The 27,258-nt window shown below is 46.1% G+C and overlaps 1 protein-coding gene across 2 annotated transcripts in view; it reads right to left on the bottom strand.

The window, feature by feature from the left end:
• Nucleotides 1–27,258, bottom strand: part of SLC4A1 (solute carrier family 4 member 1 (Diego blood group)) — a 50,702-nt gene that overhangs the window by 10,410 nt on the left and 13,034 nt on the right. Inside the window, exons 4-14 of one of the 2 annotated variants that reach the window (XM_053362716.1) lie at nt 26,602–26,775; nt 17,515–17,591; nt 16,123–16,300; nt 15,367–15,502; nt 11,191–11,329; nt 9,805–9,883; nt 8,483–8,670; nt 7,558–7,759; nt 5,673–5,897; nt 3,842–3,990; nt 2,528–2,722 (exon numbers count right to left, since the gene is read on the bottom strand). In XM_053362716.1, the coding sequence (XP_053218691.1) occupies nt 2,528–2,722; nt 3,842–3,990; nt 5,673–5,897; nt 7,558–7,759; nt 8,483–8,670; nt 9,805–9,883; nt 11,191–11,329; nt 15,367–15,502; nt 16,123–16,300; nt 17,515–17,591; nt 26,602–26,775 (1,742 nt within the window). The remainder of the gene's footprint in view (nt 1–2,527; nt 2,723–3,841; nt 3,991–5,672; nt 5,898–7,557; nt 7,760–8,482; nt 8,671–9,804; nt 9,884–11,190; nt 11,330–15,366; nt 15,503–16,122; nt 16,301–17,514; nt 17,592–26,601; nt 26,776–27,258) is intronic. The other variant, XM_053362717.1, reaches the window with a different exon arrangement.

Genomic DNA, 27,258 nt, shown 5'->3' with positions numbered 1-27,258 from the left:
GATGAAGGGAGGCATACAAATTTAGTCAATAAAATAAGTAACAAATATATATTGTGCAGACCACAATGCTAACAGGGACTCAAGGTTGAAACCTCTGCCCCTGTTCTTAGGCCCTTGCCCCACATTTCTGCTGCTTATCCTTCAAACATCTGTCTCCAAAAGGCTCGTCTCCTATGCACTTAGTCCACCTAGTCTAATTTCTAAACATTTGCAAGAGCTCCATTTCATTCTCCTTTCTTCTGACATGATGTTTTCAATCTTTCCTTTCTTGCTTTTGCTCTTCAGTTTCTATGGAAACCATGTCATGACAGCCTCGCTTCCTGTGGCCAAATTGTTACCAGGGAGGGGCAGAGGGAGAGGAGGGGCTACCTATAGCAATTCTAGTGGATTTCAGAAGGTGGAGACTGTAGTAGGTGTCACCGTCATCATAATATGTAGTTATGCATGGTCAAAGATTTGGGGGCAGTGGAGGAGGGGGGGGAAACGGTGTAACAAGCTGAGACAAAAGGACACATCTCAGTAGTAGAAATGCAATAATACACAGGGAACATCAATTGAGATTAACAGAGCACATATTAATGCATGTGGGAGATACACTGTTCGCTTATGGACTTAGTGGGTGGCTTTGGATAAAGTCTTGTGCCTCCCTGTCTTGGTTTTTCCATCTGTAAAATGGGAATAAATGTGGCAGGGCTGGTTGCCACAGGGAACAAACACGCAAATGACTGTATATTTGCGATAAAAAAACCCTTGCAACTTTGGTTCAAAAAAAGCTTGTGGGGATAAGATCTGAGAACCTCGAAGTCCTGTCTCTTGCTCACCTGATGACCCAAAACAATGGGATGGAGAACACTGAGAAAGATGCTTGAGGTGCAAATGACTAACATGAAACACAGCTGCCGTTCTTCACATATTGCCTCCGAGACAATGGTTAATTAAAGAAGCAGCATGACACCATCAAGCTCTGAAATGGAGTGAGGCAGGCAGAAACCGAGCAAGCTGTGAGAGTTATAATGAACAATAACTGGTTTAATATCTTTGTTTCTGTTATATAGTTTTTAGTTTGACATCCATCTTGGAACCACTCCCAAAGGCCATAGGCATGCTCAGTTCCAATTTTTTCCTCAAGAAACACTTTTGGCCACTAGATGGCAGCTTCATAAACATCTCTTACATTCTTACACGCATACCATGTGTCTTTAACAAAACATTGTAAGGAAAATGCTGTGTGTTCCTTGTAACATACAGTTTGGGCCTGAGCTTCCCTGTGCTCCTTTGGGAGGAAGTAGTTTCCTCAGTCACAGAGCTAAAACTCCAAGCTCTGGACCATACAATTTACAGTTTCCAGGATTTTTTTTGAGGGTAGTCGTGTGCTTTAACTGTATGTTGCGGTCTGCCTGAAGACAACATGAAAAGTCTGAAGACGGGTCATTTTTCATGCTCAGAACTCAAGACCAAGAGCCCAGCCACACTTCCATTTACCCTGTGATTTCTGGTCACAGAGCTGAAATTGACTAAGCGACATTAGGCATGGCCTTTTGGAATGGATGTTGGATGGCAAAGGGCCTTTTCAGGTGTAGGTAGTTTTGGCGTCAAGACTGCGATTTTGTGGCCTCGGGTGGCGGTTTCAGGCCTTGGGCAGAATCCTTTAGTCTATCTTCCTAAATGGGGGGGGGGCGTGAAGCAGTGACTCACCCCCCCCATGTGGTGGTGATCCCAGGGTTCCCCGTTAAAGGGGTCGTTTTGAGAGGAGGCATTCTGGGATAAATTGTGTTCGCTGAGCCCGTATTTTATACAGTCTGTATATGATGTTTGTTTGTTAATGTGAGGTGTGATATGCCTAATAAAGGATTTTGAATTGAATTGAAATTGAGAGGAGGCATTGGCCATATGCCAAGAGGTTGTCATTGCTCTCCCCTGCAATGGCGGCGAAACGGGGGGCGGGCTTTCTGCCTGAACATATATTCTCCAGAGCCAGCCCAATCCCCACACATTCTGGATAACCCTGATGTCTCCCAGATCCCCGGCTGGGGACTGGGAAGGATAAATGCCCAATGCCTGAGCCAAGGTCTCCCTACATCTGAAACCTAATAAAGTTGTGGCAATTTTAATCCCATAGTGCATTTTCTTGAGTCATTATTCTGCTCGAGGGTTGCCTGGGGTTAGGGGGACTCCATCTATCCACGTAGTAGTAGTAGTAGTAGTAGTAGTAGTAATAATAATAATAATAATAATAATAATAATAATAATAATGCCTCTTGGACAAATGATAATGTGGATGGGCCCCAAATCTCTCAGGATCCAGCATTCAAGCACAAAGGAAGCCAAGCCACACATGAGACAATGGAAAATAGGTACTATGTACAGCTCAGTGCTCAAACACGGCCATGACGGACCAACTTTCAGCCCTGCCTCACGGGTCTTGAGGAACCCTGTGGCCATGAAGCAGCCTGTTCCTTGTGCCAGCAAAGCTGCTCCCTCACAAAAGCAAAGGAAGGGAGGGAGAATGAAATATAAGCCATGTTACCTTGTAGAGTTTGAAGAAAGTCTCGTAGATGAAGATGAGGGAGATGAGGAAGGAGAAGATCTCCTGGGTGTAGCGGGAGATGTAACGGACCAGGAAGCTGCCCTCAAAAGCCACCACCACCAATACCAATATTATAAGCCAAAGGCCGATCCAAACTCTCCCCGGATGGTACGCAATCTTTAAACTCTGACAAAACTGTGTAGAGAGAAACGGGTGGGGTGCAGAGAGGAAACCAACGGAGAAGCTAGTGAGATGTTGATGGTTCTTTCCCCCTCAGCTGAACTTGCTCTGGAATTAAACAGCTATCCAGAATGTAGAGTATTGGCCCTTCTTGTGATACACTACACGGGCCATGCTGAAATCTTGTAGCCCGTTCCTCCTGTGAAACCTGCATAGACATTTATAGCCAGGTCTGTGTACAGTGGTACCTTGGGTTAAGTACTTAATTCGTTCTGGAGGTCCGTTCTTAACCTGAAACTGTTCTTAACCTGAAGCACCACTTTAGCTAATGAGGCCTCCTGCTGCCGCCGCACCGCCAGAGCACAATTTCTGTTCTCATCCTGAAGCAAAGTGCTTAACCTGAAGCACTATTTCTGGGTTAGCAGACTCTGTACCCTAAAGTGTATGTAACCTGAAGCATATGTAACCCGAGGTACCACTGTATAGTGCACAGGTGCTTCTGGTCACAACAAGCAAGCAGAGTTTGGTACATGTGAGGTTCAACATCTTAAGAATCTGAGCTTTGTTCTTTTAAAAGGAAGCAAGTTTCTACCATTTATGATAGGAATGTGAATGTTTTTAGACTCCCAGCTCCCATCCATCCCTGATCATTGGTCATGTTGGCTAAGAAGTCCAACAACATCTGGAGGGCAAGATGCTCCCCACCCCGTCTTAGGGTTATGGAAATATACCTGCAAACACTCAGGCAGAATGGTTTTACTGGATCAAAAGCTGCCTAATCTAGCATTCTGTCTCCATCTGTGATCAGCTAGAACCACCTGGAAAGTGGTTAGGGTTCTATGCTGTTCTTGGTAATGAGAGATATACTGCCTGCAAACATGGAAGTTCCATTTCATGGAACAGCTAATGACCATGAATAATAGAACTGTCCTCCATTTCGAATTCGCCTGTTTTAAAAGCAATGTAAACTACTGTAGTGGTCCTCACTACATCTTATGGTAACCATTGAATGGACAGGTGATCTCCATTGATTGGCAGGGTGGATCTGAGGACTGCATAAGTTTAAAGAAGCTTTTCAGTGTGTTGAAACAAGTAATCATTCAACAGGGATGTTATTTATAGCAGGATACCTACCCCATAAAAGGCTTCTTCAAAGACCAGAAGGGGGCCAGAAAAGCCAATCACAAGCAAAGGTTGAGCTCCAAGCAAGCAGAAGATGACGCCCTGGACTGCTGTGGAGATCAGAAGCTCAGATACTCCCATCTGCTTCTCAGTCTTCTCACCTGGAAGCAACAGCAGATTATAGGCAAGAAAGAAGAAACCTGGGGTGTTTCCTGCTTTAAGAAACTTAAGAGATCTAACTGGCACATCAGTAAGAGGGCTGAAAATTTTTGAACTGGAGATGGACAATGCTTCTTCTTAAGAGAAGTTTAACTTCTCAAGGCGCATCCTTATTTCTTTTGTCTTGCTGTTGATAAAACAGAACAAAAGCCTGCTTGTCGAAGCTGAAAGTGACATGAGTGGAGGCACACCATGAGCAAAAATCCCCAGCCTTAATTACTGTAATGAGTTTGGGGTTGTGGGTGGCCTTGGTTTTCAGGGTCCCCTCCAATCCTGTGATTTTATAGCTGTAAGACAGGATTCTGCAAAAGAAACAACAACCAGGGAGGGGGTGACTGCTAAAATGGTCAAACTATTTTCCTTGCTAAGTAAATAACCAGGTCTATTAAGTATCTGCTTTGTAATGTAAGCTAGAGATCTTTCCGGAAGGTGTGCCAGAGTATATCTTTCTTATTCTTCCCCGATCCCCTGGCTGGAGGAGATGTCACCAAGGTCTTTTAGTTTACCAGCATCCAGCCATTAAAAGAATAAAATAAATGTCAAAAAATAAATTTCACATAGTTGAAGATCAGTAGCATAGGAGTGCCTGCGACCCAAAGGTGATACAGATGTTTTTGTGCTTTAAATTGCTTTTATAACTATTTACTTTACATGTAAGCTACGTTGGAGCATTGCTTATGGGAATAGTGGTATAAAACTGTTCTATAAGCAAATCAGTCAGCAAGCAAGACATGGAAGTAGCCTCTAATAGGGTTTTTCTGGCATAATTTTCTAGCTGTTGTTCATGTGGCCATGTCCCAGTGGCGTCACAAGGGGGGTGGATGGCGCCCCCTGGTGCCATGTCTGTAGGAGTGACAAGAAGGCACCCCATGGGGTGCTCACCCCACCACCCCTGGGCGCAGCGGCGTGAGCAGCCATCGCACCACCACAGCCGCATGTGGAGGATCCTCCGTTTGTAGCTGCAGCAGCGAGCAGAGGATCCCACCACCATCTGTAGGGCGTTCGAGCGGCACCGGCGGCAAACCGCTACGTACAACGCATGCATGGTGTTGCATGCATGCGCTGTACGTAGCGACGCCGCACATGTGCTGTACATAGCGGTTTGCTGTCGGCACTGCCTGAGCGCTGAACAGATGGCGGTGGGATCCCTCCCTCGCCGCTACAGCCAGAGGATCCCTCTGCCGCTGCTGCAGCCACGAGCAGAGGATCCTACCACTGTCCGTATGGCGCTTAGGTGGTGCCAGTGGCAAACCACTACGTACAACACATGCCCGGTGTTTTATGCATGCGTCGTACGTAGCGGCGCAATGTGTGCGCAGCTGGTGGTTTGCCACACCCTCGGTGTTGGTCAGCCTTTGTTCGCCCCTGCCATGCTCCACCTACATATGAGAAGGATGTGAAGAAAGCAAACAAACCATCATAGCCCAACCTGCTAGGAAACTTTATGTCATTCTACTTCCCGTCCTGTTTTGTCCAGCAGAAACTCAAGAGGGGAAGTGGTGCTGAGCTGCTGGGAACTCCAGTTTGATGCAATATTTCCCTCATTTTCATAACAATACTTCCCCACTGATAACCAGTTTGTGATTACTTGTCAGGGTGCAGCGAGCAGCCCCAGCTCCCTTACCCAGAAGGCCTCCAAAGGTAATGGCAGGAGAAAGGGCAGCGAAGTAGATAAAGATGACGGCAGCCAGAGACTGAGCATTGAGAGCGTCCGTGATGTCACTGAGGTACTTGGGGTACCGGCGTTTTATGTCCCTCACCAGCCCTCCGAAAGGCCTGCCAGTCCTGCTCAAAGGGTCGTCGTCATCCTTTTCTGGGGTCTTGAAGGCTTGGTCCTGCAATTCTTGCTCTGTATGAGACAGAAGAACACAGGGAATGACAAGGCTGAATGAATGAAGGGAAAAGAGGACTGATGTTTTACTGGGGGCCTCAAAAGGGCTGTAAGCCTCGTTTTTTGCGAACATAGGTTTTGCGTTATGTGGAGCTCATGAGTTTCATCCCAAATCTTGTGGGAAGCGCTTAAGGCAGCGGTGAGGAACCCCACAACAGGTCTCCACATTTGGACTGTGAGGAGGTTTGGCAAAGCTACACACACCTGCCCTACACCTGACATTATCTATGACATTAGGTGTGGGGCAGCTGCAGGGATGGAGGAAGAATTCTCTTTGGTTCTTGTTTAAAGCTGAATCCATCAAATTCAGGTTCCAAAGCAATGTGAGAACCAAAACATAGCCATCCTCTGAAATTCTCACTTACCTGAAATTTGCGATGCAGTTCTACAACCAAGCAATGTTTACAAAAATGCATACATCAAGGGAAAGTATGCATAAAAATGAATATATTAGTAAAAATACTATTAAAAATGCACTCTATTAGCAGTTGTTTTAATGTGTACATTAGTCAAACCTGCATGCAAAATGACTTCTGAAAATCAATAAAAATACATGTATAAAAATATGTATGTTTCAAAGTGCTGCAAATGGTGCATTTGCTCCCACATGGCTTAATTTCAAACTGTTTGGGTGATAACAGGTCACCTGATGTCATTGTAACATCAGGTGATTGAAAGCTGGATGGCCCTGCTCACCTATCAAGCTTGGCTGGTGGGGGAGGTAAGAACATAGAGTTGTAGCCAACTAATTCCTGCTCAGAGTAGACCCCGTGAAATTAGTGATCCTAACTTAGTAACTTTACATTAACGGGTCTACTGTGAGTGAGACTAACATTGGTGACAGCCCAAAGAGGCATGTGTCACTGAGCATGTTCATAGTGTTTTTCATCAGCGCTAATCTACTTAATATTTTAAACTCTATGTGATATACAAATATACAACATCTGAGAAGTACCATAGCTCAGGGAGAGCGCATTTGCTTAGCATGCAGAAGGGTCTAGGCTAAATCTTCGGCAACTCCAGGTAAGGCTAGGAGACCTATCTGATATCCTGGAGGGCCACTTCCACTAAGGGCTCATCCAGACCCCTTTTTGGATCGCATTTCTAGGCTTTTAAAGTTTTATGCTTTATTATGTTTTTATATATGTTGGAAGCTGCCAAGAGTGAATGGGGTAACCCAGTCAGATGGGCAGGGTAAAATTATTATTATTACTATTTTTATTATTATTATTTGCATGTCTGCACTTTGAATCTCCGTGTCCAAGTGCTTTGTTTTGCCCCGGTGCTTTCCCTATGAAAACCCTCTCTTTACCGCAGACAACAATTCCACTGAAAACCTGAGTTGCTGTTTGTTCCAATTCCGCATCAAAGAGCAGGTTTTCCTGGGGAAAGCAGTGGAGGTGGGGGAGCGCTTGGACATGGACCAGGAAAGCACAAACCTGTGCTTAGAAAGTGAGGGCAAAACGTAAGTATGGATGGGCCCTTAGTGGAAGCAATATTGAGCTAGATGAGAGAATCATCTGATTCAGCCTAAGGCAGCTTCCTAGGTTCCCTAGGTATGCTTGGTAGCGATCAGGCAAAGTTCCTTGCAGATCACCCCACAGTGATTCATACATACCAAGCTGTTTAGTGGGCTCCGTCCTCTCCTCCGGCCGGTACCTTTTTCGCAGGAGCTCCTTCTGCACTGGGAACAACGACTTAAGGAGCGTTTCACTTTGGGTATGAGAGGGCGGGATGACGATGCAACAGTCCAGGTATGCATCCAGGCTCTTCAGCAAGTCTTGCCTACTTCCTGCCATGTAGGAGTCAAGGCGGAACACCTAGTCAGGGAAGAAGGAAAAACATGGAGACTCAGGGAGCCAAATGTTGTGCTTGGGAGGGTTTGTAAAAGGGGCAGTTCCTGGGGTGAATTTCCACAGGATCTTCCTGTGTCCAGAATGATGACATGGCTTGTGGCACATGGCCAGGTCCACATTGTTTAATTTAACATGCTACATTTAACACTTTTAGCTCCTGTTTTTCCAGAAGAGTTAAGTTAAGCTTGCAACATAAGTATGAGGTCCACCCTTTCCAGCGTGCTTCTGTCTACCATACTCAGGTGAATGAGCAGATGCAGGGAAATCCTAGATCATAAAACAGGGATGGGAAAAGCCTGTGGCCCTGATGTTGCTGAACTACCAGCCTCAGCAAGCATGGCAAAATGGTCAGAGGTGATGGAAAACAACACCTGGAAAGCAACAAGTTCCCCATGCCTAACCTAGACAATCCTTCCTTCCATGAAAGGAAATTCCAACTACAGTGGTGCCTCAGGTTAAGAACTTAATTTGTTCTGGAGGTCCGTTCTTAACCTGAGGTACCACTTTAGCTAATGGGGCCTCCCGCTGCTGCCACTGCCGCGCGATTTCTGTTCTCATCCTGAGGTAAAGTTCTTAACCCGAGGTACTATTTCTGGGTTAGTGGAGTCAGTAACCTGAAGCGCCTGTAACCCGAGGTACCACTGTACTTTCTTGGGCAAGTTGAAGCCATGGAGGGTTCCAACTTACCCTTTCGGACATCATTGTTGAGATGGCTCTCCCAATCTCATGGTAGTAGTTGGCGTGAGGGGAATCTGGGCCCAGAACCACAAAAAGGAATCGGACAGGCACAGGAACCTCCAGAACATGGTCCAGTTCTACAGCATCCTTCAAGCGCACAAAGGCTAGAGTGGGATGGTCCACAATGCTGGCACGGCCTGAAGGGAGGATGGATGGGTATGGGGCATCATTTAGGGGGCTTAGCACAGAAACAGAAAGAAAAAGAAACACAAACCATGTGCAGGAAAGGAAGGGATCCAGGCAGAGGCAAAGGGAGGTGGAATGGAAGAGAATAGGGACACGGGAAGAAAACGAGAGACAGTAAAGTGAGCAAAGTCTGCAAATGAGTTTGGCTAAGCCAGATAGAGAAGCGAAGCAGCGTCTTTGCCAGGGAGAAACATGGCTCCCCCTGACAAAACACACAAGACAAGCAAGAACCAGAACATACTTCCTTCCTCCCAAACTTGCTAGATTAGCATACATCTTGTAAAAGGAAAAAGTTATATCCCATGTTGGCTTGAATCAGGACTGGCTCTACCATTATGTAGGGTGGAGGGGCAAATTTGTGGCAATTTTAAACTCCAGCAAGTTGTCTGTTGTTGTTGTTGTTGTTGTTTTTAAAAAAATTAATATATTTGTAGTAACCGTAGGGAGCATCTTTTTTGGATTTTCCATCTCAAACCCCAAAATGTCTAAGGCTATGCTGGACAGACATTATAAATCTGGTTAATTTTTTTTTTGTGATTTTAAATTTGGTTAATTTTTTTTATTTAAAAAAAAAGGAAGAGAAAAGAAAGGAAGAAGGAAGGTGGAGCTGGGAGCAGAGAAATGCTTTCGCTAGTCTTTTGTGGTTAAATAGGGTAGCTCTAACACAGACTACTGAGGCCCTGGGTCCCATTCAATGTTCCTTCGTTTCTCTTCCAATATCTGGAGACCTTTGAGAAAGGAGCCCTCCAGACATCCTGTTTATTAGGTATTCTTTATTATTTGTGTTCTTGATGGTATCGGAGCAGTCACACAATCCATACTGCCCAACTTTTTCAGGTCAAAAACCAGGACATGCATCTTTCAAGATGTGCTCCTGGATGAGTTACATGACCCGCATCATGATCTTGCCTCCCTAGTGCTTTTTTGCAATCTCAGGTGATGCCCCCAAATGTGCATTGCTCGTGGTTGCACAAGATTGCAGCCCCCCCCAAAGCACTTTTGGGGAGTGAGAGTGCAGAGCGAGAGCATGGCACCCAAAATGGCTGCCACGATCTCTCGTCATTGCACATGTTAAAAGTACTTACCAACCAGGACCAGTGTCGCTTCTGCATCAGGTGGGATCTTATCTGCCAGTGGCTTCTTAATACCACCGCTTGAGCCTTCCTGCAACAAGAGAAGCAAGCAGTTAACCTCCAAGGTCATGAGGCAGGTTGACACAGCCCAAGTTCATTTCACAGTATGTGTTCTGTTGCTGCCCTCAGAATGGGGGATTCTGAGAATACGATGTTTTCATTTTTATGAATGAATTAGAATTTTCAGTCATTTATTCCTCTGGTCTCAGCACATGAATGTCAACTCCAAATCTAACATGTATATATGAAGTTCTGCTTTGTTTGGTGGGGGTCTTGGGTTATTGTTGTTTTTAAATATTGTACTAGTTTTTCTTTAAAATAAATGCAAGCATTGACCATTGGAACAGAAATCTGCTTTCAGAATGCATATATATTTGCACTCACCCTTCCCTAAAACATGGCAACGTTTCCTTTTTGGGACTTGCGAATATATAATTAGAAAAAGGCTATGGAACTTCATTTTCAATATATGATTACAGCAGTGAGACGTTTATATGCACAAAGATGGAAAGACTCATAATTACCTACAATGGAGGAACTGTTGTCAAAATTACTGGATTTAGCTGATATGGCGAAGTTGCCATGTTAATAAGGGGAAAAGTCATTGCCAACAATTACTAAAGATTGGAAACTTCTTATAGCCTTTTTGTGTGGAAAAGAAAATGCACTCATGACTTTTGGGTTTGAAGATGGAAGATAATTTGGTTTATAAAAAGTAGATTTGTTGGGTGTTATCTTGAAGTGGATGTGTTGAATAATTTTTATATATAGCTGACAGATATATATTCTTTCTTTTCCTTTTCCTCTTTTCTTCATCTGTCTTTCTATCTCTTTCTCTCTTTCCCTTCCTGGTCCGTCTTTTTATTTAGATTAGCTTTTTAGCTTTGATAAAAAATATATTTGATATCAATTTTTGTATTCCTATTTCCAAATTCTAATAAATTTTATTTAATTTTATTTTTTAAAAGGACAACTTTTGCAGATTCAGGCTGCAACTCTAAGTATACTTCGCAGGGAGAAAATCCCATTGAACTCAGTGGGGCTTACTTCTGAGTAAAGGTGCTCTTATTAATCTGCATGCATTCTTCGGAGGACAGAGCATCAGTATCTTATGGTGCCAAACAGGCATACGAAATGAAAGGCTTTTGATTTACAAATGAACAGTAGGTTGTAAGTGCCCTTCTATACCTGAAGAGGGCTCCAAGGACTGATCACAAATTGGTCCCAGCCTTAACCCAGTGTGACTCCATTCTGGTTCAAGTCCCAGAGTTCCTGGAGTTGAGTTCACAAGATTGGTCTTCTCCATCTCCTAAACCCACTGACTGAAAGTTCTCTTACCTGCTCTGAGTCAGCAGGGAAGGTCTTCATCTCAATCTGGTGATATTCTTGCAGAAGCGGCTGTCCTGAGTCCTGGCCATCAGTTCTGTCCAGCCGCCCAGGCAGAAGAGTCCCCACTGAAGCAGACTCATCAGGGTGACTGGACAAAGGGGGAAATAAATGAGGGGAAGGGAAGGAACCAAGAAAGAAGGGGCAGGGAGGGAAGGAGAAAAGTTTGATGTCTAGGACCTCGGACAAGCAAGCATCCAGTAAATAATTAAAATTAATAAATACTTTATTACTGGTTTCGTTCACAGGCAACTGATACATGTGAAACTATCAGAGGTTGGGAGGCAATATTCAGTAGGCTCAACACCCCACACAAGATGGGGCAGATGAGGCCCAGCCCTAGCTGGGAAAGGTATTGTCTCTGTAGTGTTGAGCTTCCAAACTGAAATATACTCAGAGTCGCGAAGTGATTTCATGCTCTTTATTCAGCTCATAGTGGTGAGGAGGAATGAATGAAAGTCCCCTCAAAGTATCTGCTTTATATACATTATTTACACAATGGGCTGCACATGATTGGCTAATTCCGGAATTCTACTGTAAGCCAATCAGGTTGTGGATTCACTTCTATCTGGAGCATGATTGGGTAGTTCCTGCCAACCAATCATACTGCTGCATTGTTCTAGGACCAATCAGACTGCTGCATTCTGAATCCTATTGTTCTAGGACCAATCAGACTGCTGCCTTTTGGATCCTATTGTTCTAGGACCAATCAGACTGCTGCAGTTTGGATCCTATTCAACTCAGTACATAACACCCCTCCCCTCTAAGTTCCAGTCCTGCCCAGGAGGTCGCATTCATAGTCCTCGAGGTACGCTGGCGGCCTACGTGTGCGTTGCGGCCTGGGGTGTTCCCTGGTCCGGGGTTCAGGTTCTGGCTCGTGTTCCAAGGATGCTGGCTGTGATGGGGCTATTTGGTCTGGCGCAACCGGCTCGCTCAGTCGTGGTTCTGGTTCCGGTGTCCTTTCGGCCTCGCAGGTCCTCTCTGTATTTACTGATTCTGCCTCTCCTGCTGGCCCCTCCTGCTCTATGGGCCTCACTGCCCCTCTGTTCCCTTGGGACTCCTCTGACCTTTCCTCCTCCTGGTTTTCTCCCGGGAATCGTCGCCGTATCTGGTCGCAGTGGCGGCGCCAGCATTGCCCCCCATCTGTTAGCACCTCGTACGACACGGGGCCAGTGACCCTGGTGACTGTGGCGGGTACCCATGCTGGGCCTGCCCCAAAATTCTTTGCGTACACTGGGTCCTGGGCCTCGAAGGTCCGGGGGTTCCTGCCTTCCCCCACCACTACCTCATCCTGAGCTCTATCGGGGTGAATGCGGTCCAATCTGATTGCAAGGCGCCGACCCATTAGTAGTTCTGCGGGGCTCCGGCCAGTTGTTGAGCTGGGGGTGCTGTGCTGTGCTAGAAGGAATGTGGCAAGGCGGTACTCCCAATCCCCTTGCGTCATGCGGCGAAGGGTGTCCTTGGTGGTCCGCACCATGCGTTCTGCTTGGCCATTGGTGGCAGGATGGAATGGCGCCGAACGGATGTGGCGGATGGCGTTCTGCGCTGTGAAGGTTTGGAATTCTCCTGACGTAAATGCAGTCCCGTTGTCTGAGACGAGAGTGTCAGGGAGCCCGTGGGTTGCAAACAGCCTGCGTAGTACCCGGATGGCTGCAGACGTAGAAGTGGGCGGTACCAGTGCGACTTCCAGCCATTTGGTGTAGGAGTCCACCACTATGAAGAATGTTTTCCCCTGAAAGGGGCCAGCGAAGTCCACATGCAGGCGTGACCATGGTGCTCGGGCGGACTCCCAGGACTGGACTGGGGCCCTTGGGGGATCTGGGCGGGATTCTTGGCAGGCCTGGCAGTGTTTGACCCAGGCCTCTATCTCTCCGTCGATCCCCGGCCACCACACATAACTCCTGGCAAGGGCCTTCATTCTTACTACCCCTGGGCCCGTATACTGTCCCAATTTCCCATCGAAAACCCCCGGAAATTCCTTGCATATGGCGTCCACGTCCACTTGTAAGCTAGTGTGGTTCACCCCGGTGACGGCTAGCCCCAGTGGTCCAAACCATGCCAATCCCAGTAAGCTAATGTAGGGGCCCTTGACCACAAGCAAGTCCAGTTGCTGCGTCCGCCCTCGGTATTGCACCCTGAAGGTCCCCACCCCCATTGTGGGGACCTTACGTTTTTGGAAGTCCCGGAGGGTGAATGGGGCCGGCCTGAGTTTGGGACCCCCAGTAGGACACAGTTTCCTTAAGGTCCTTGCCGAGATTATGGATAGAGTTGAACCCGTGTCAAGCTCCATGCGGCATGGGGCCCCCTCTATCTGTACGTCAACATAAATTTTCTCTACGTTGGGGTGGGGCAACTGGTATACCTTGAAGTCCGTGAGCTCTGTCGAGTTGCCTTGGTGCGTTGGGCCCCGGGACCTGGGGCTCTTGGATTGGTCATCTGGTGCCTGGCGTCGGGTGGGCCGAGCCCGACACACCCGGACGATGTGTCCCAATTTTCTGCACTGCCTGCACTCTGCGTTGCGGAAACGGCAGGTCCTCCTCTCGTGACTTTCTCCACAGCTTGCGCAGTTCCCTCCTTCTCGTCGAGGCAGCTGTGGTATGTGGGCTGCTTGAGTGCGCTGCTGTACTCGGTGCACCTCCTCCCTGTCGGATCCTGAGTCGTCGGTGAGGTCTTCGTGGTGGACCCTCGGTTGGGACAGCTGGCTCGGCCGTGCCTCTTGTGTCGACCTCTCGGCAGCTTCCGTTGCCAGGGCCTCCTCCAGAGCGACCTGGAACGTTAGGTCCTTCTTAGCGTAGAGGCGTCGTTGCAGCTTCTCATCCTTCAGGCCACCGACGAGGCGGTCACGAAGCATGTTCTCCAGCTCTGAGAAGTTGCAGAACCGGGCGGCTTGGCGGAGAGAGGTCACAAACCCAGTTATGGTTTCCCCAGGGGCTTGCCGCTTTGCGTAGAAGGCATTTTGACGAGCCACCACTGAGGGCTGCGGCGAAAAGTGCCCCTTCAGCTGTTCCATTATTGTTTTGTATGGAACAGTAGCGACGTCTTCAGGCGCAAGGAGAGCCCGGGCGATTTCAAACGTCTCCTCTCCGCAGACGCTGAAGAATATCGCCCTCTTCTTGGCGTCTTCTTCGTCGGTGACCCCTTTGGCTTCTAGGAGGAAGGTGAAACGGGAGGCGTACGCTTCCCAGTCTCCAGATGCTGGGTTGAATGGCGAGAAGCTGTTGTCGGTTGCCATTCTGAGTTCCTTGTGTCCCGGAGCTGAAGCCTGGATACACGGTGCGAGGCAGCGGTGCGGCAGGTGGCGGTGCTGCGGTGCTGTGTGTGGCAGTCAGCTCAGCGGGATCCCATCCTCGTCGCCAGTGAAATATACTCAGAGTCGCGAAGTGATTTCATGCTCTTTATTCAGCTCATAGTGGTGAGGAGGAATGAATGAAAGTCCCCTCAAAGTATCTGCTTTATATACATTATTTACACAATGGGCTGCACATGATTGGCTAATTCCGGAATTCTACTGTAAGCCAATCAGGTTGTGGATTCACTTCTATCTGGAGCATGATTGGGTAGTTCCTGCCAACCAATCATACTGCTGCATTGTTCTAGGACCAATCAGACTGCTGCATTCTGAATCCTATTGTTCTAGGACCAATCAGACTGCTGCCTTTTGGATCCTATTGTTCTAGGACCAATCAGACTGCTGCAGTTTGGATCCTATTCAACTCAGTACATAACACAAACCCTCATAAATGATTGTGAGGATATTTCCCTGCCCCTTCTTCAAGCTCAGGAGGACGTCTGGGCAGTGGTGGAGCTTCATGCTCCGGCATCAGGGGGCGGAGAGCAGGCGGGGGCGTGGCTCACCGCCTGTGGGGGCATGGTGCTCAGCGTGGGGGGGGCAGCCGCGATGGCACCCTGCCGTGATTGCGCTGCCGGGGGCGGTGCGCTCCCCCCGCACTCCTCTTCCTCCGCCAGTGCGTCTGGGGTTATCCGCAACACACTGCACTCTAGAGACTCTCTAAGTGGCACAAAAACCACATATGACATGGATACACTCCTGCACTCTGGCTGAATTTGGAGCCAGCAGGGAGGGAACGGGATCACCCCCTGACTTTGTGCTGTTCTTTGGAAGTGTACCTGTGCTGAAGGAGGAGAGTCCTTAAGACTAACTCTCGGTCATCCGGCTTGATCTTCCCTTCATGGATCATTTCATCAAGCATCTGATTGGCAATCCCAGCTAGGCTCTTCTCTTGCAGGTCTAGAAGAACAGTTCCTAGAAGAGTAGAAAGAAGGAACACACTGGCTGAAACCTGACAGTTCAGAAGATATGCCTGCTAAAATTTCAAAGGTACAAAGGAAGAGGATTTGGGAATCTTTCCAGATGACTATTCAGTTCCCCCAACAAATTGTTGTCACTCTTATTTCGGAAAATTCAGATTTTTCAGCAAGATTATGCTCATGCTGTTGAATGGGTTGAAACATAGTTTTTTCCTAAGCTACCTTAGGGGAAATATATATATATATATATATATATATATATATATATATATATATAAATAAAAACTTTACTGAAAGAGATAACCCTTGTTTTGTGGGGCCCTGGACAGGGTCTTCAAAATTATCCTAGGGACATCTCTTCTAGGGGTAAAACAACATGGTCATTTGGAATTTTTATATCTTCTCCTTTGCAAGGACAAATAACGTAGAATCAGGATTTAGGCGAGAGGGAATTGGAAGTGGTGGGTGTGTTTGCCTATGTGTTGTAGGCAAGCAGAGCTGCTCCTAAAAATGATTGCCTGTGCTCAACCTGAGGGCCAATTCATACATAAATGTTGCATTTCCTCAATGCCACAGAGTGACAACAGGCACAAACCTCACGGCAATTTCCCTCACCTTTGCTGAAAGCCCTGCGCACCTCCAGAAGGCTCTGGAAATTCAAATAGGAGAGGTGTGGTCTTCCCCAGTGCCCCATCTCCTCAAAATCCTCTTCCAGGTTGATCCAGTGAGAAGCCTCCATCCAGCGAAGCTCGTTGTTCCTGTCCATGACCAGTTCATGAAGTTCTACAAATGCCTGGGGAGTATAGCAAAGGGCCCTGCGATTATGGTGGCCACCTTTCCCCTTCCCCTTTCAGAGCTCTTTAGGGCAGATCTACACTCATGGTTCATAAGGAATGGTTTTTATAACAGATTGACATATGTTTTTCGCTTGTAACGTGAATGATACGTTATTAAAACGTGACACCAGAGGGCGTTGCAGAGCAACCGGCAGTAGGGAAACTGCTTTTTGACAACACACACACAAAAAGGTAAGGAACGTTTTTAACTTACTAGTATGCCCTGTGACATTTTAGAATGATATATCTAATATTGTTCTAATAACATTAAAAAGGTCAGTGTAGATCCAGCCCAGGTCTCTTTAGCAGTAGCAAAAGAGGCAGAAATTCAACAAATCGGGGCCTCCCTTAAAGAGGACACATATTGTGGTGAGACCTGGACAACTGACATGGTTCAAGGGACCTATTTATGCCCATGCATGTGACCCAGAGCTTCCTCTTTCGGCCCGTGCATTCAGAACACCTGTCCACCTCTCCCTACTTTTAGGGCTTGTTGCGCTTGACCTTGCTATGCCGTCATGTGTCATCTGTCGTTGTGATAGGGGCATGGCAGGAATTTTCCCCACTTGGCTGATTGGCTGTTGCCATTTGGGTTTCGCCTGCTGTGAAGCAAATTGTCACAATTTGTAAGGTTGCGGATAGGCTCTGGTTCAGGTTATAGGGATGGGAGAACGCTCTCGCCATCCCTAGGCGAAGGATATTCCGTTAAAGGAATCTGGGGACTTGATGGTTTGGTCAACCCTTGTGAAGGGGTTGTGCCCGTGCCTGAGTCCAGGGGGACATTTGGGTGGAGGAGTTGGCCATTCCCGGCTTTTCTCTTATCCAGATGTTCACCCTTGGCTGACCTATGCTGGAACCCTGGGTCAGCACTACCTGCATGGCAGGGAGCTAGTCGAGCCAGAGCCTATGCAGCCAGTCACTTTCTGTAATCAATAAAGTTGTCGCCTAAATTCTGCCAAAAACCAAACCAAAATTTGAGTCATGTGTGAATTTATTTTAGGGGGGAGGTTTCTGGGTCTGAAGACGCAAGTACAGAGACCGATAGTTTCACCTGTTGAATTTCTCCCTGCAATGAGCACATTAAAGACACAAGGAGCACTGCCAGAAAGAAAAGCTTCCTTGTTAGGGAGACAAGGTAAAATTCAAAGCTCTCCAGTCCCTAGGAACTTACCTCATGTGTCTTTCTGCGATAGGAGGGTGGTGGGGCAGCCTCCCCCCTTCCTAATGCTTCCTCAGGTGAGGAGCCACCTGCCGACAAGAAAATATGTGTATTTATTACTTTTGAATTCCACCCCTTCCCCAAATTCCTCCAAGAAGCTCCATGCAGCATGCATGAAATTTCCCAACTATATGCCCCCAACAACCATATGAAATAAAGTTAAGCTGGCAGATATGACACCCAGTAAGCTTCATTTTCTAGATCTTCCTTGTCCAGGTCCACAGCAATGTATCTACTGTCCTGCAGGGTCTCAATAGTTAATCAAGTCTCACTGCACTTTGTTCCCTTTCTTGTGTGGCCCAGGTGAACTTCAGGTGTGTGACAGAAGGGGTTTTTTTGTGTGTGTATATCCCTCAACTGGAATCAACTTTGTCCTTAGAATCAGGGTGGCATGCTGGCTAGATTGTTAAGACTACAACTGGAGAGGCCTAGGTTCATATCTTCACTCAGCCATGTAGTTCCCTGTGTGGACATTCTTCTCCCTCAGCCTAACCATCCAGAGCTCCCTGGAGGCATACTACTACTACTACTACTACCACTACTAATACTTTATTATTTATACCCCGCCCATCTGGCTGAGCTTTCCCAGCCACTCTGGGCGGTTTCTAACAAAATATTAAAATACAGTAATACATCAAACATTAAAAGCTTCCCTAAACAGGGCTGCCTTCAGATGTCTTCTAAAAGTCTGGTAGTTGTTGTTCTCTTTGACATCTGGTGGGAAGGCGTTCCGCAGGGTGGGTGCCACTACCAAGAAGGCCCTCTGCCTGGTTCCCTGTAACTTGGCTTCTCGCAATGAGAGAACCGCCAGAAGGCCCTCGGCACTGGACCTCAGCGTCTAGATAAAACAATGGGGGTGGAGACGCTCCTTCAGAATGGAATAAAATGTGTGAATCTATGGTGCTCACTAGAGACAAGAGTTTCTAGAGGCCAGGTGGAAGTGGCTGATACATCAAGAATGTCCATTCCAGTTCACAAGTACCAAAAGGTAAAATGTATCCCCAGTGGGAAAGATATAGCTCTGTGGTAGAGCATCTGCTTTGCATGCAGGAAATTTCAAATTTGAGCCTCAGCATCTCCAGGTAGGCCTGAAAACCTGGAGAGCTGCTGACAGGGTCATGGGTTCGAGTCTCACATTGGGTAAAAGATTCCTGCAGTGCAGGGGGTGGGACTAGATGACCCTTTTGGTCCCTTCCAACTCTACAATTCCACGATTCCACGAAACAGACAGTACTGAGCTAAATGGCAGCTTCCAAATGTTCAATCTCTTCAAAAAGGCAAAGACAGGGACAAAGTAGGGACCAGTTTTTGTGCCCCTGACAGGTACCAGAAAATCAGGACAATTGGTGCAAACCCAGTTTCTCGGAGTTCTCTTGCAATTTTTCACAGCTCCTTCTTTTTATTTCCAGTTCCCCTAATTCAAAGATTTGTCTAGCTGTTGTAAAGCCAACAGAATAGGCAATTGAAATCCCACTGTTTTCTTTTCTTCCTCCCACAATCAGAAGTCAGGACCTTCATTTCAACTGAGCGTAAAAGATAAGAGAGGTATTGTCCTCCTGCTGTCAATTTCTGGAAGTTGGTGCTCTCTATATATTGGCTGCTGCAACTGATCTTTGAGAAAGGTTCTAGAGGGGCTTGCCAGGATGCTGGGTTTGACCTGAAACTTCAGGATTTTAGCATCATTTTCCAAGTCTCAAAAAAATTGTAAAACCACAGGGTGAGAAGCCAAAATAAAGGCAGCAGGTAATTGCATAAAAGCTGCAGTGTTTCTGTTTTAGCCCTATGTCCACCAGGCTGTGAGATATCAGGCACAGACAGGCTCTCCTGCCTGCCCCCAAACAGGCACCACAAGGTTCCACTTCCTGATCTTCCAGGCGCTACCCAGGCAACCCTGCATTTCAGGATTGGAGACCAAACAGCAGCCCTTGTTTCTGACAATCTCTGCCATACCTTGAGTGGGCAAAAGGAGCCATTGTTTGGGGCTTTCATGCAGAGAAGAGTGTGGGAGGCAAGGAAAAGGGTGCCCCCAACCCCATGGCAGCTCTGACTTACGTATTTTAACATTTAGCACCTTAAAATGATACTACACCAAGAACACAATGTACATCTAAATTATGCAGAACTCAAAAAAGGGCTCCAAATCAAACTTTGGTGATTTGATGTGTATAAAAGCATGGAAGAGTGTCAGCAATTTAATAATAATAAAATATTTGGCATGCATAGATCGCTTCTCTGCTGCGGAGATCCTGATTCATAGCTTACTCTCTTAGCCATTAAACGACATCACCTCTTTATTTATTCACAACTTGGGCAAGTAGCAGAATTCTGGATGGCATGCTAAATGACTTTCACCACCAAAAGGCAGTGAAGACCTTATCTTAAATTGATCCCTTATGATAAGTAGGAGTAGCCAGCATTTCCTGCCATGGTCATCCCATTTAGCATAAAGAAATAGCATATATATATATATAATTAATATTTTGAAAATTGGCATATTAACTCCATGGATTTTGCCATTTGCTTAATGAGTTGGCATTCCAATTATTAAAATATAGAATAATATTTGCATGAGCCAAAAATAATATGTTGCATGAGCTATCAGCTACTAGGCATTGGAAGAAAACGACAGGGAAGGCCATCATTTCTCAATATCTTGTTAGTGAGATTCCAAAGCAGCCTTCCTCCACCTGGTGCCCTCCAGGTGTTTGGACTTCAAACTCCCATCAGCCCTCACTGGCAGAGCTAATGGCAAGAGATGAAGGGAGTTGTAGTCTAAAACATTTGGAGGGCACCAGGTTGGGGAAGTCTGCTCCAGGAGCATTTGTCCAGGCCTGTTAGAATAGACTGCTGGGTTCAGTGGATCCTTGGTCTGAAGCAAGGGTCAGCAAACTTTTCCAGCAAGGGGTGGGTCCACTGTCCCTCAGACCTTGTGGGGGGGGGGAATCGGACTATATTTTGAAAAAAAATATGAACGAATTCCTATGCCCCACAAATAACCCAGAGATGCATTTTAAATAAAAGGACACATTCTACTCATGAAAAAACACGCTGATTCCCAGACCGTCCGCAGGCCGGATTTAGAAGGCAATTGGGCCGGATCCGGCCCCTGGGCCATAGTTTGCCTACCCATGGTCTGAAGCAAAAAAGCAATTACAGTCATACCTCAGAAGTTGAACGGAATCTGTTCCGGAAGTCCGTTCGACTTCCAAAATGTTCGGCAACCATGGCGCAGCTTCCGATTGGATGCAGGAAGCCTCGGAAGTAGAAGCGGACTTCCGAGGTACGACTGTATTGCATTCCAAAGTCTACCCCTCTACCCCTATTCATTGGACCAAGTGCAGAATCAGATGTCACAGAGCTATATCTTCAAATGTGGGGGTGATTTCAAGCAAAAAAGTGTGTTCTCTCTCTCTCTCTCTCTCTCTCTCTCTCTCTCTCTCTCTGTGTGTGTGTGTGTTTGTGTGTGTTTGTGTGTAAGAGAGCAAAACTGAGAAATGGTAAAGCCATGAAGAGTTCAACACCTGCATGCACAATTGCTTCACTTTCAATGGCTTCCACATCACTCTTTGGTAGTGACTTGTGTTTCAAGACGTCACATTTAGTTCCACACAAAGTTGGGACCCGCCAGCTCCAAGTTTCCCCATAGATCCAGACTATGGTGTGTGCCACAATCACAGAGGAGTTTGCATCGTGGATGGTTCCCGTGAGGCAACAACAGGAGCCTCAAACAAGCAAGCCAAGCCACTTGCAAGGGAAAACAATCAAACAAGAATACCCAGTGAGCATCACCACCAGCCATTCTGATCTCTCAAATACCATCCTGATGCCTAATACAGATACCATTCAGGCTCTGAGGTTTAAGCAAAATCAACTTCTCCGAAGGGAAAGTATATTGGAATTTAAGTGCAGCCTCCCCTCCACAGAACTCTACCTGACTAAGAGTCTGGAACTGGATTTTCATTGTTGTATGTCAACTGCAATGTACAAATAGGCTGTGAATTCCCTACAAAAAACCCCACACTCTTCAGGATTACACTACAAATTGTCAGTACCAAATATATTCCTCGCTGTTCAAGAAAGAATGTTGCCCTCTTTGCGAATCACAAATTGTGATGGTATCTCTACAACAAATTTTCCCTGTTTTGTCCACCACAATGAAGATTCAAACAGGGGGAGACTGATAACTCTGTATGTGCAACCCTGGTCTTAGCTGATGACAAGGTTTTGCTCCAGCTCTCCTTTCAACGCCACAGCCCATTAAATGTAGGATATAAGAATAGATTAAACGTAGGGCATGAGAATAGATTACATTGTCCCTGAGTTGGTGCAGAGTGCATTTATTTCAGCATGTCCCCCTGTGGAAAGTCTCTCTGGATCAGGGGAAACAGCTTCCAGATGAGAGGTTTGGCACTTCCAACATGGGAACAATCACCTCCACATTCAAGACCAAGAGTGATGGTGCTGGTCCCCAGTGCTAGTCCCTTCAAACAATTCTGATTCTTTTCAGAAAGCCCTCACAACCCACATCCAAAGTTTCTTGCACACATGTTCAACTTCTTCCACACAAAAATGCATTTAAAAGGTAATCTCTGGCCATGGTACTGATACTACCGCCATGCATACTGCCCCCACCAGCTTTATCCCACATACCCTAAAAGCAGGCACAGTCCACGGTCCGGCATCCAAAAGAAAAGAGCTCCTGGAGTTTTGACTCTATAAACCCCCCTTTTGGCAAGAGAGCAGGACACCTGGGCCCCACCCTCAGATTCCTGTCACAAGTGGTTTTTGTGTTCATAGTAAATTGAAAGCCACTCTAACTTTGCTGACAGTAAATAAAGGGGGCCTTGGGCTCCTATCTAGGTGAGGGGACCAGCCTGGAGGCTTTCAAGAGGTTGAGTTGTAAGAAGTGCTTCATTACCAAGCCATGGCAAGCCCTTCAAGTTCACTGTTAAGTCAGGACACTTTATTAATCACCAGGTGAAGTTCCCTGCTGGGTAAGGTCTTGGTATATAAGAGGAGCAGAGCTGCAGCAGACAGCACTGAGCAATAAGATAAAGCAAGTAATACAGTGGTACCTCGGGTTACATACGCTTCAGGTTACAGACGCTTCAGGTTACAGACTCCGCTAACCCAGAAATAGTACCTCAGGTTAAGAACTTTGCTTCAGGATGAGAACAGAAATTGTGTTCCAGCAGCGCGGCGGCAGCAGGAGGCCCCATTAGCTAAAGTGGTGCTTCAGGTTAAGAACAGTTTCAGGTTAAGAACGGACCTCCAGAATGAAGTAAGTACTTAACCTGAGGTACCACTGTAGTAAGATGCAGGATAAAATAGAAAGAATAAAAGCAGGCAAATGGGTGCCGTCGAATTCAGCACAACATCTAGGGATGGGTGAATCTATTTCCCCCCATCTTAAATTCAGTTCTTCACATTCCCACATCACTTGATTTCTTTAAAAAAAGTATTCATGAAAATTCACCAGTATTTTAGTGTGCATTTCTCCTAATATACACATTTTTGCATGCAATCTTCGCTAGTATAAATCATTTTTGCATGTTGTTTTCACTGATATATTCATCTACATGTACACATTGCTGGGCTGGAGAACTGCATTGCAAAATTCAGAGAAGGGCAAGTTTTCAAGGGTGGCTGGGTTTCTGTTCACACATTGCTTTGGTAAATGCCTTTTAGGTATGTTAGCCTTTCCATGTGAACTGAATTTATCCCCCGTCCCTTATAGGGTTCCCATCTTCTTTAATTGTTACTGTGCTGAAACTGCGTCTGTTCCAAACTTTGGAGATTGCACTGCACGAGCACAGAAATCTGCATACGGGGTGCAGAATTGAGAACCCCGAGAACCTCAGCTGTCTTTCTTGCCTTCCATCTGCAAGTCTCTGGTCCTTAACATGACAAAGTATGGCTTGAAAGTGCCTGGATGATGCCTAGCAACTTCTCGGAAAGCTCAGTTGTGGGGAGGGAACTGAGCAGGACCTCTAGGGGGGCAGCCTTCACTCAGGTGTGTAGCAAGAAATGTTTTGGCAAGGGAGCCTAAGGCTGCGTGTGTGTGTGTGTAAATAATTGCATAGCAGCTAGAATCAAATTATAGACAACAATTAAAATTCAATATTATTTAATCTTACAAAAGTTAGAAACAAGTGCCTGGCATTTAGCAGTCACTGAGTGCCTTTGGAGGAGAAGTAGGGGAACTTGCATTGAGCAAGCTGCAATCCTTGCGTTCGTGGATGGGTACTACCTACTGCCTTAAACACATCCAACCATCATCACCCCCTGTGTCTGGTCTGGAGCTCCTTTCCAAACCACTACCTCCCTCCCACTTCAAATCCTGCCTCAAAACTCCTTAGATCTTTGATTTATCCCCCTTAGTCTTCATCCTGAACTGGAACTTCACTTTGTGTAACTGCGTTTGGACATATCTATTACGTCCACCATCCCTCCACCATCCATATTTCCATTGTTCAAAAAGAATTTCTCAGTTTGTTGTGGCAGCCGGCTGCACTTTGGGTCATGTTCACTCTGCAAACCTCCATTTGCACACTGATGGTGCTAAAAAAATTATGATGTTGAGAATGATGGAGTCAGGCAACTGCCTATACTGAAACAGTGTTGAAAGGTTCTTCATATCACTCACATTCATCCGTTCTCTCTCACACGCATACACACCAATAAACCAAAGAGCTGCTTTTAACCAACTGTAAACAGAAACAGCTTGCACTCAATGGCTTCTGTCTTCATTTCAAACAAAATCTTTATTTATCATCAATAGCAGAAGCATTCAAGGAGAAGCTGAAAGCAAACATCCTTGTGGGTTACTGATTGCCTGATAAGGAGAAAAAACTCACAGAGCAAAATGTAAGGTGGCTGCTGTCCGGTATGGACCAGCTTCCACAGGACAAGAAGCAGAGGTCATAGTCCCAGTCATAAAGCATCTCAGGTAACCTTTAGCCCAGATTGGCTCCCAGCCCAGCCTTCTGATTGGCTGGGGAGTGGTCCTATATCACATAAGGGCAACCCACACACCATAATGTGGCCCTTGGCTGACTTCCATGTGGCCCACAGTTCCCTTCCCCTGGTCTTTGGCACTGATCACTGATCAACACTTGATCAAAAATTGGTGTGTACACTCCTCAGCTATTTCTTGCACCAATGAGATAGCCGTTGGGGGGGCCAAGGGGTGGGATTGCTGCAACACCGCTGTTCACCTGTTCCTTTTCCTCAGGTGATTGGTGCTGGACACAGCCAAGGACTGCAGTGATTGGCTGTCTGCTCAGATGTTCCCACTGCCAATCAGCTGGACCTATTTACCTCTCCAAGGTTCAGAAAGCATCAGTGTTAAACATTTTGCCAGGGACCTTGAGAGGGCATGATTCTGAGCAGAGACGCAAGAGAACAGGGAGGAGTGTTTAGCTGCAGAGGTCTGTAATTCTTTATACAGTGGGCATACCTACACCATATTGCCCTGCTCTTCCCCTTGTGGGATTCCTGATGTTTTTCAGTTATTTCCCCCATATACATACATACATACATCTGTAACTGTGGGGAAAGGAAGTCAGGAGGTGGGGTTTCACCATTTGGATTGGAAAAGTGGCTAGTGGTGAAAATGTTAAATATCTTTCACTAATGTTCCTTCACTCTCCCAATGCCACTGTTTTTTTTTTAAAAAAACACCCATCACAGCTTTCTTTCACATCTTTGCATGTGATGTTTAATTTATCTCTCTCTCTACATATATATATATATATATATATATATATATATATATATATATATATATATATATGCAAGTTTCTAGCTGTCACAGCTGCAAAGATAGGTTTCAAATCATATTGGCAATGCCTACAGAAATAACAGAAGCCAGAAGGGAACTTATAAGTAATTCTGTAACATGCATAGGTCTGCACTCATTTCCATAAATTATTTGTATGGTGCACTCAGACTGCAGAATTCTTTTAAAACTTTGGTGTGGATTTTTGACTATTTTTAAAAAAGCGTTCTTTACAATTATCTGTGAGGCTGAGATGATTTCTCTGCTAATTACCCACGAATTTTGCACTCTTCCCCCTCACAATTCATTTCTGAAGATGCCACCTTAATTGTTTTGGACAGTTATACCAAACCTTTAAAGTCTTCAAAGCACTTCCCATACAATCCTTATGCTTAATTTTAATTGATTTTATGATGTATGTTCTATCCATATTGCTCACTGCTTAGACTGAAGCTGCAGTATTCAACTGCACAGAATGTATGAAGAAGATAAGAAGGACCTGCTGGATCAGGCCAAAGAGCCATTTAGTTCAGCATCCTGTTCTCACAGTGGCCAACCAGATGCCTGTGGGAAACCGGCATGCACAAGAGCCCTCTCCCCTCCTGTAGTTCCCAGTAACTGGTATTCAGAAGTGTTACAATGAAGTACATTAGTATTATTACCCCCATAGTGCAGATAGGAAACTGTGACCAAGGTCATACATCTCCCCCCAAAGAATCCTGGGAACTGTAGTTTGTTAAGGGTACTGGGATTTGAGTTCTGTGAGGGGTAATCTACAGTTCCCAGAGTTCTTTGGGGGAAGCCACGTGCTTTCTTTTTAATTTTTTAATTTTTATTAGTTTTTAACATATCATTTTCAACAGTCATTTAACAGTAATTTCATATCTTATACAATTTTTAGACTTCCATCAATCACATCTGAAAAATTTCCAGTCTTTTTCACTTAATTTACATTTCTTAATTTCACTGTTACTTTTAATTATCTTAACTAATAACTCTCTTCATAACCTTCCTTGCAATAGTTCTGTGAGGGGTGATCTACAGTTCCCAGGGTTCTTTGGGGAAAGCCACGTGCTTTCGATATATGGTACGGGTGTTACACAATGTTAGCTTGCCTGAGGTCACTTAGTATGAGTTAGTTCATGGTAGAGGCAGATTTTTTATTTTTTTTTAAAGGGGAAACCTGGTTTTGCAGCTCAATCTTTTAGCCGCTACACAACATCATCACTGCACTGAAAATGCCACTGCATGGCACTCACTTGGTCCATTGTCCTCACAGCTCTGAAAGTGTCCTGCCTTCCCTGAGGGGGATACCCTTTCCATCCTCCTTCTCCTACTCAGGTGATATGCTCTCCGGCGGTGACCAGGCCAGAAGGAACGACAGAAAGAGACACACACCATAAAGAGATGCTGGCAAGCGCTGACTTGGTGATCTGAAAGTACAGAAATGGGGGGTGGAGGTGGGAGGACAATATGGGCCCCTGGTTCCTTGACTAGGGTTTGTTTTGCACAAATTACTCCACTGTCACAGCCAGGTAACACTCTGAAATGCTTTGGCGTGAACTAAGGGGATGCAGGGGACGCGGGTGGCACTGTGGGTTAAACCATAGAGCCTAGGACTTGCCGATCAGAAGGTTGGCGGTTTGAATCCCCGCGACGGGGTGAGCCTCCCATTGCTCAGTCCCTGCTCCTGCCAACCTAGCAGTTCGAAGGCACATCAAAGTGCAAGTAGATAAATAGGTACCGCTCCGGCGGGAAGGTAAACAGCATTTCCGTGCACTGCTCTGGTTCGCCAGAAGCGGCTTAGTCATGCTGGCCACATGACCCAGAAGCTGTACACCGGCTCCTTCGGCCAATAAAGCGAGTTGAGAGCTGCAACCCCAGAATCAGTCACGACTGGACCTAATGGTCAGGGG

This window comes from Podarcis raffonei, chromosome 13 (genome assembly GCF_027172205.1).
Source record: "Podarcis raffonei isolate rPodRaf1 chromosome 13, rPodRaf1.pri, whole genome shotgun sequence".
Classification (NCBI taxonomy): domain Eukaryota; kingdom Metazoa; phylum Chordata; class Lepidosauria; order Squamata; family Lacertidae; genus Podarcis; species Podarcis raffonei.
The sequence above is the reverse complement of the archived record's forward strand: the minus strand, read 5'-3'. Positions and strand labels throughout refer to the sequence as shown.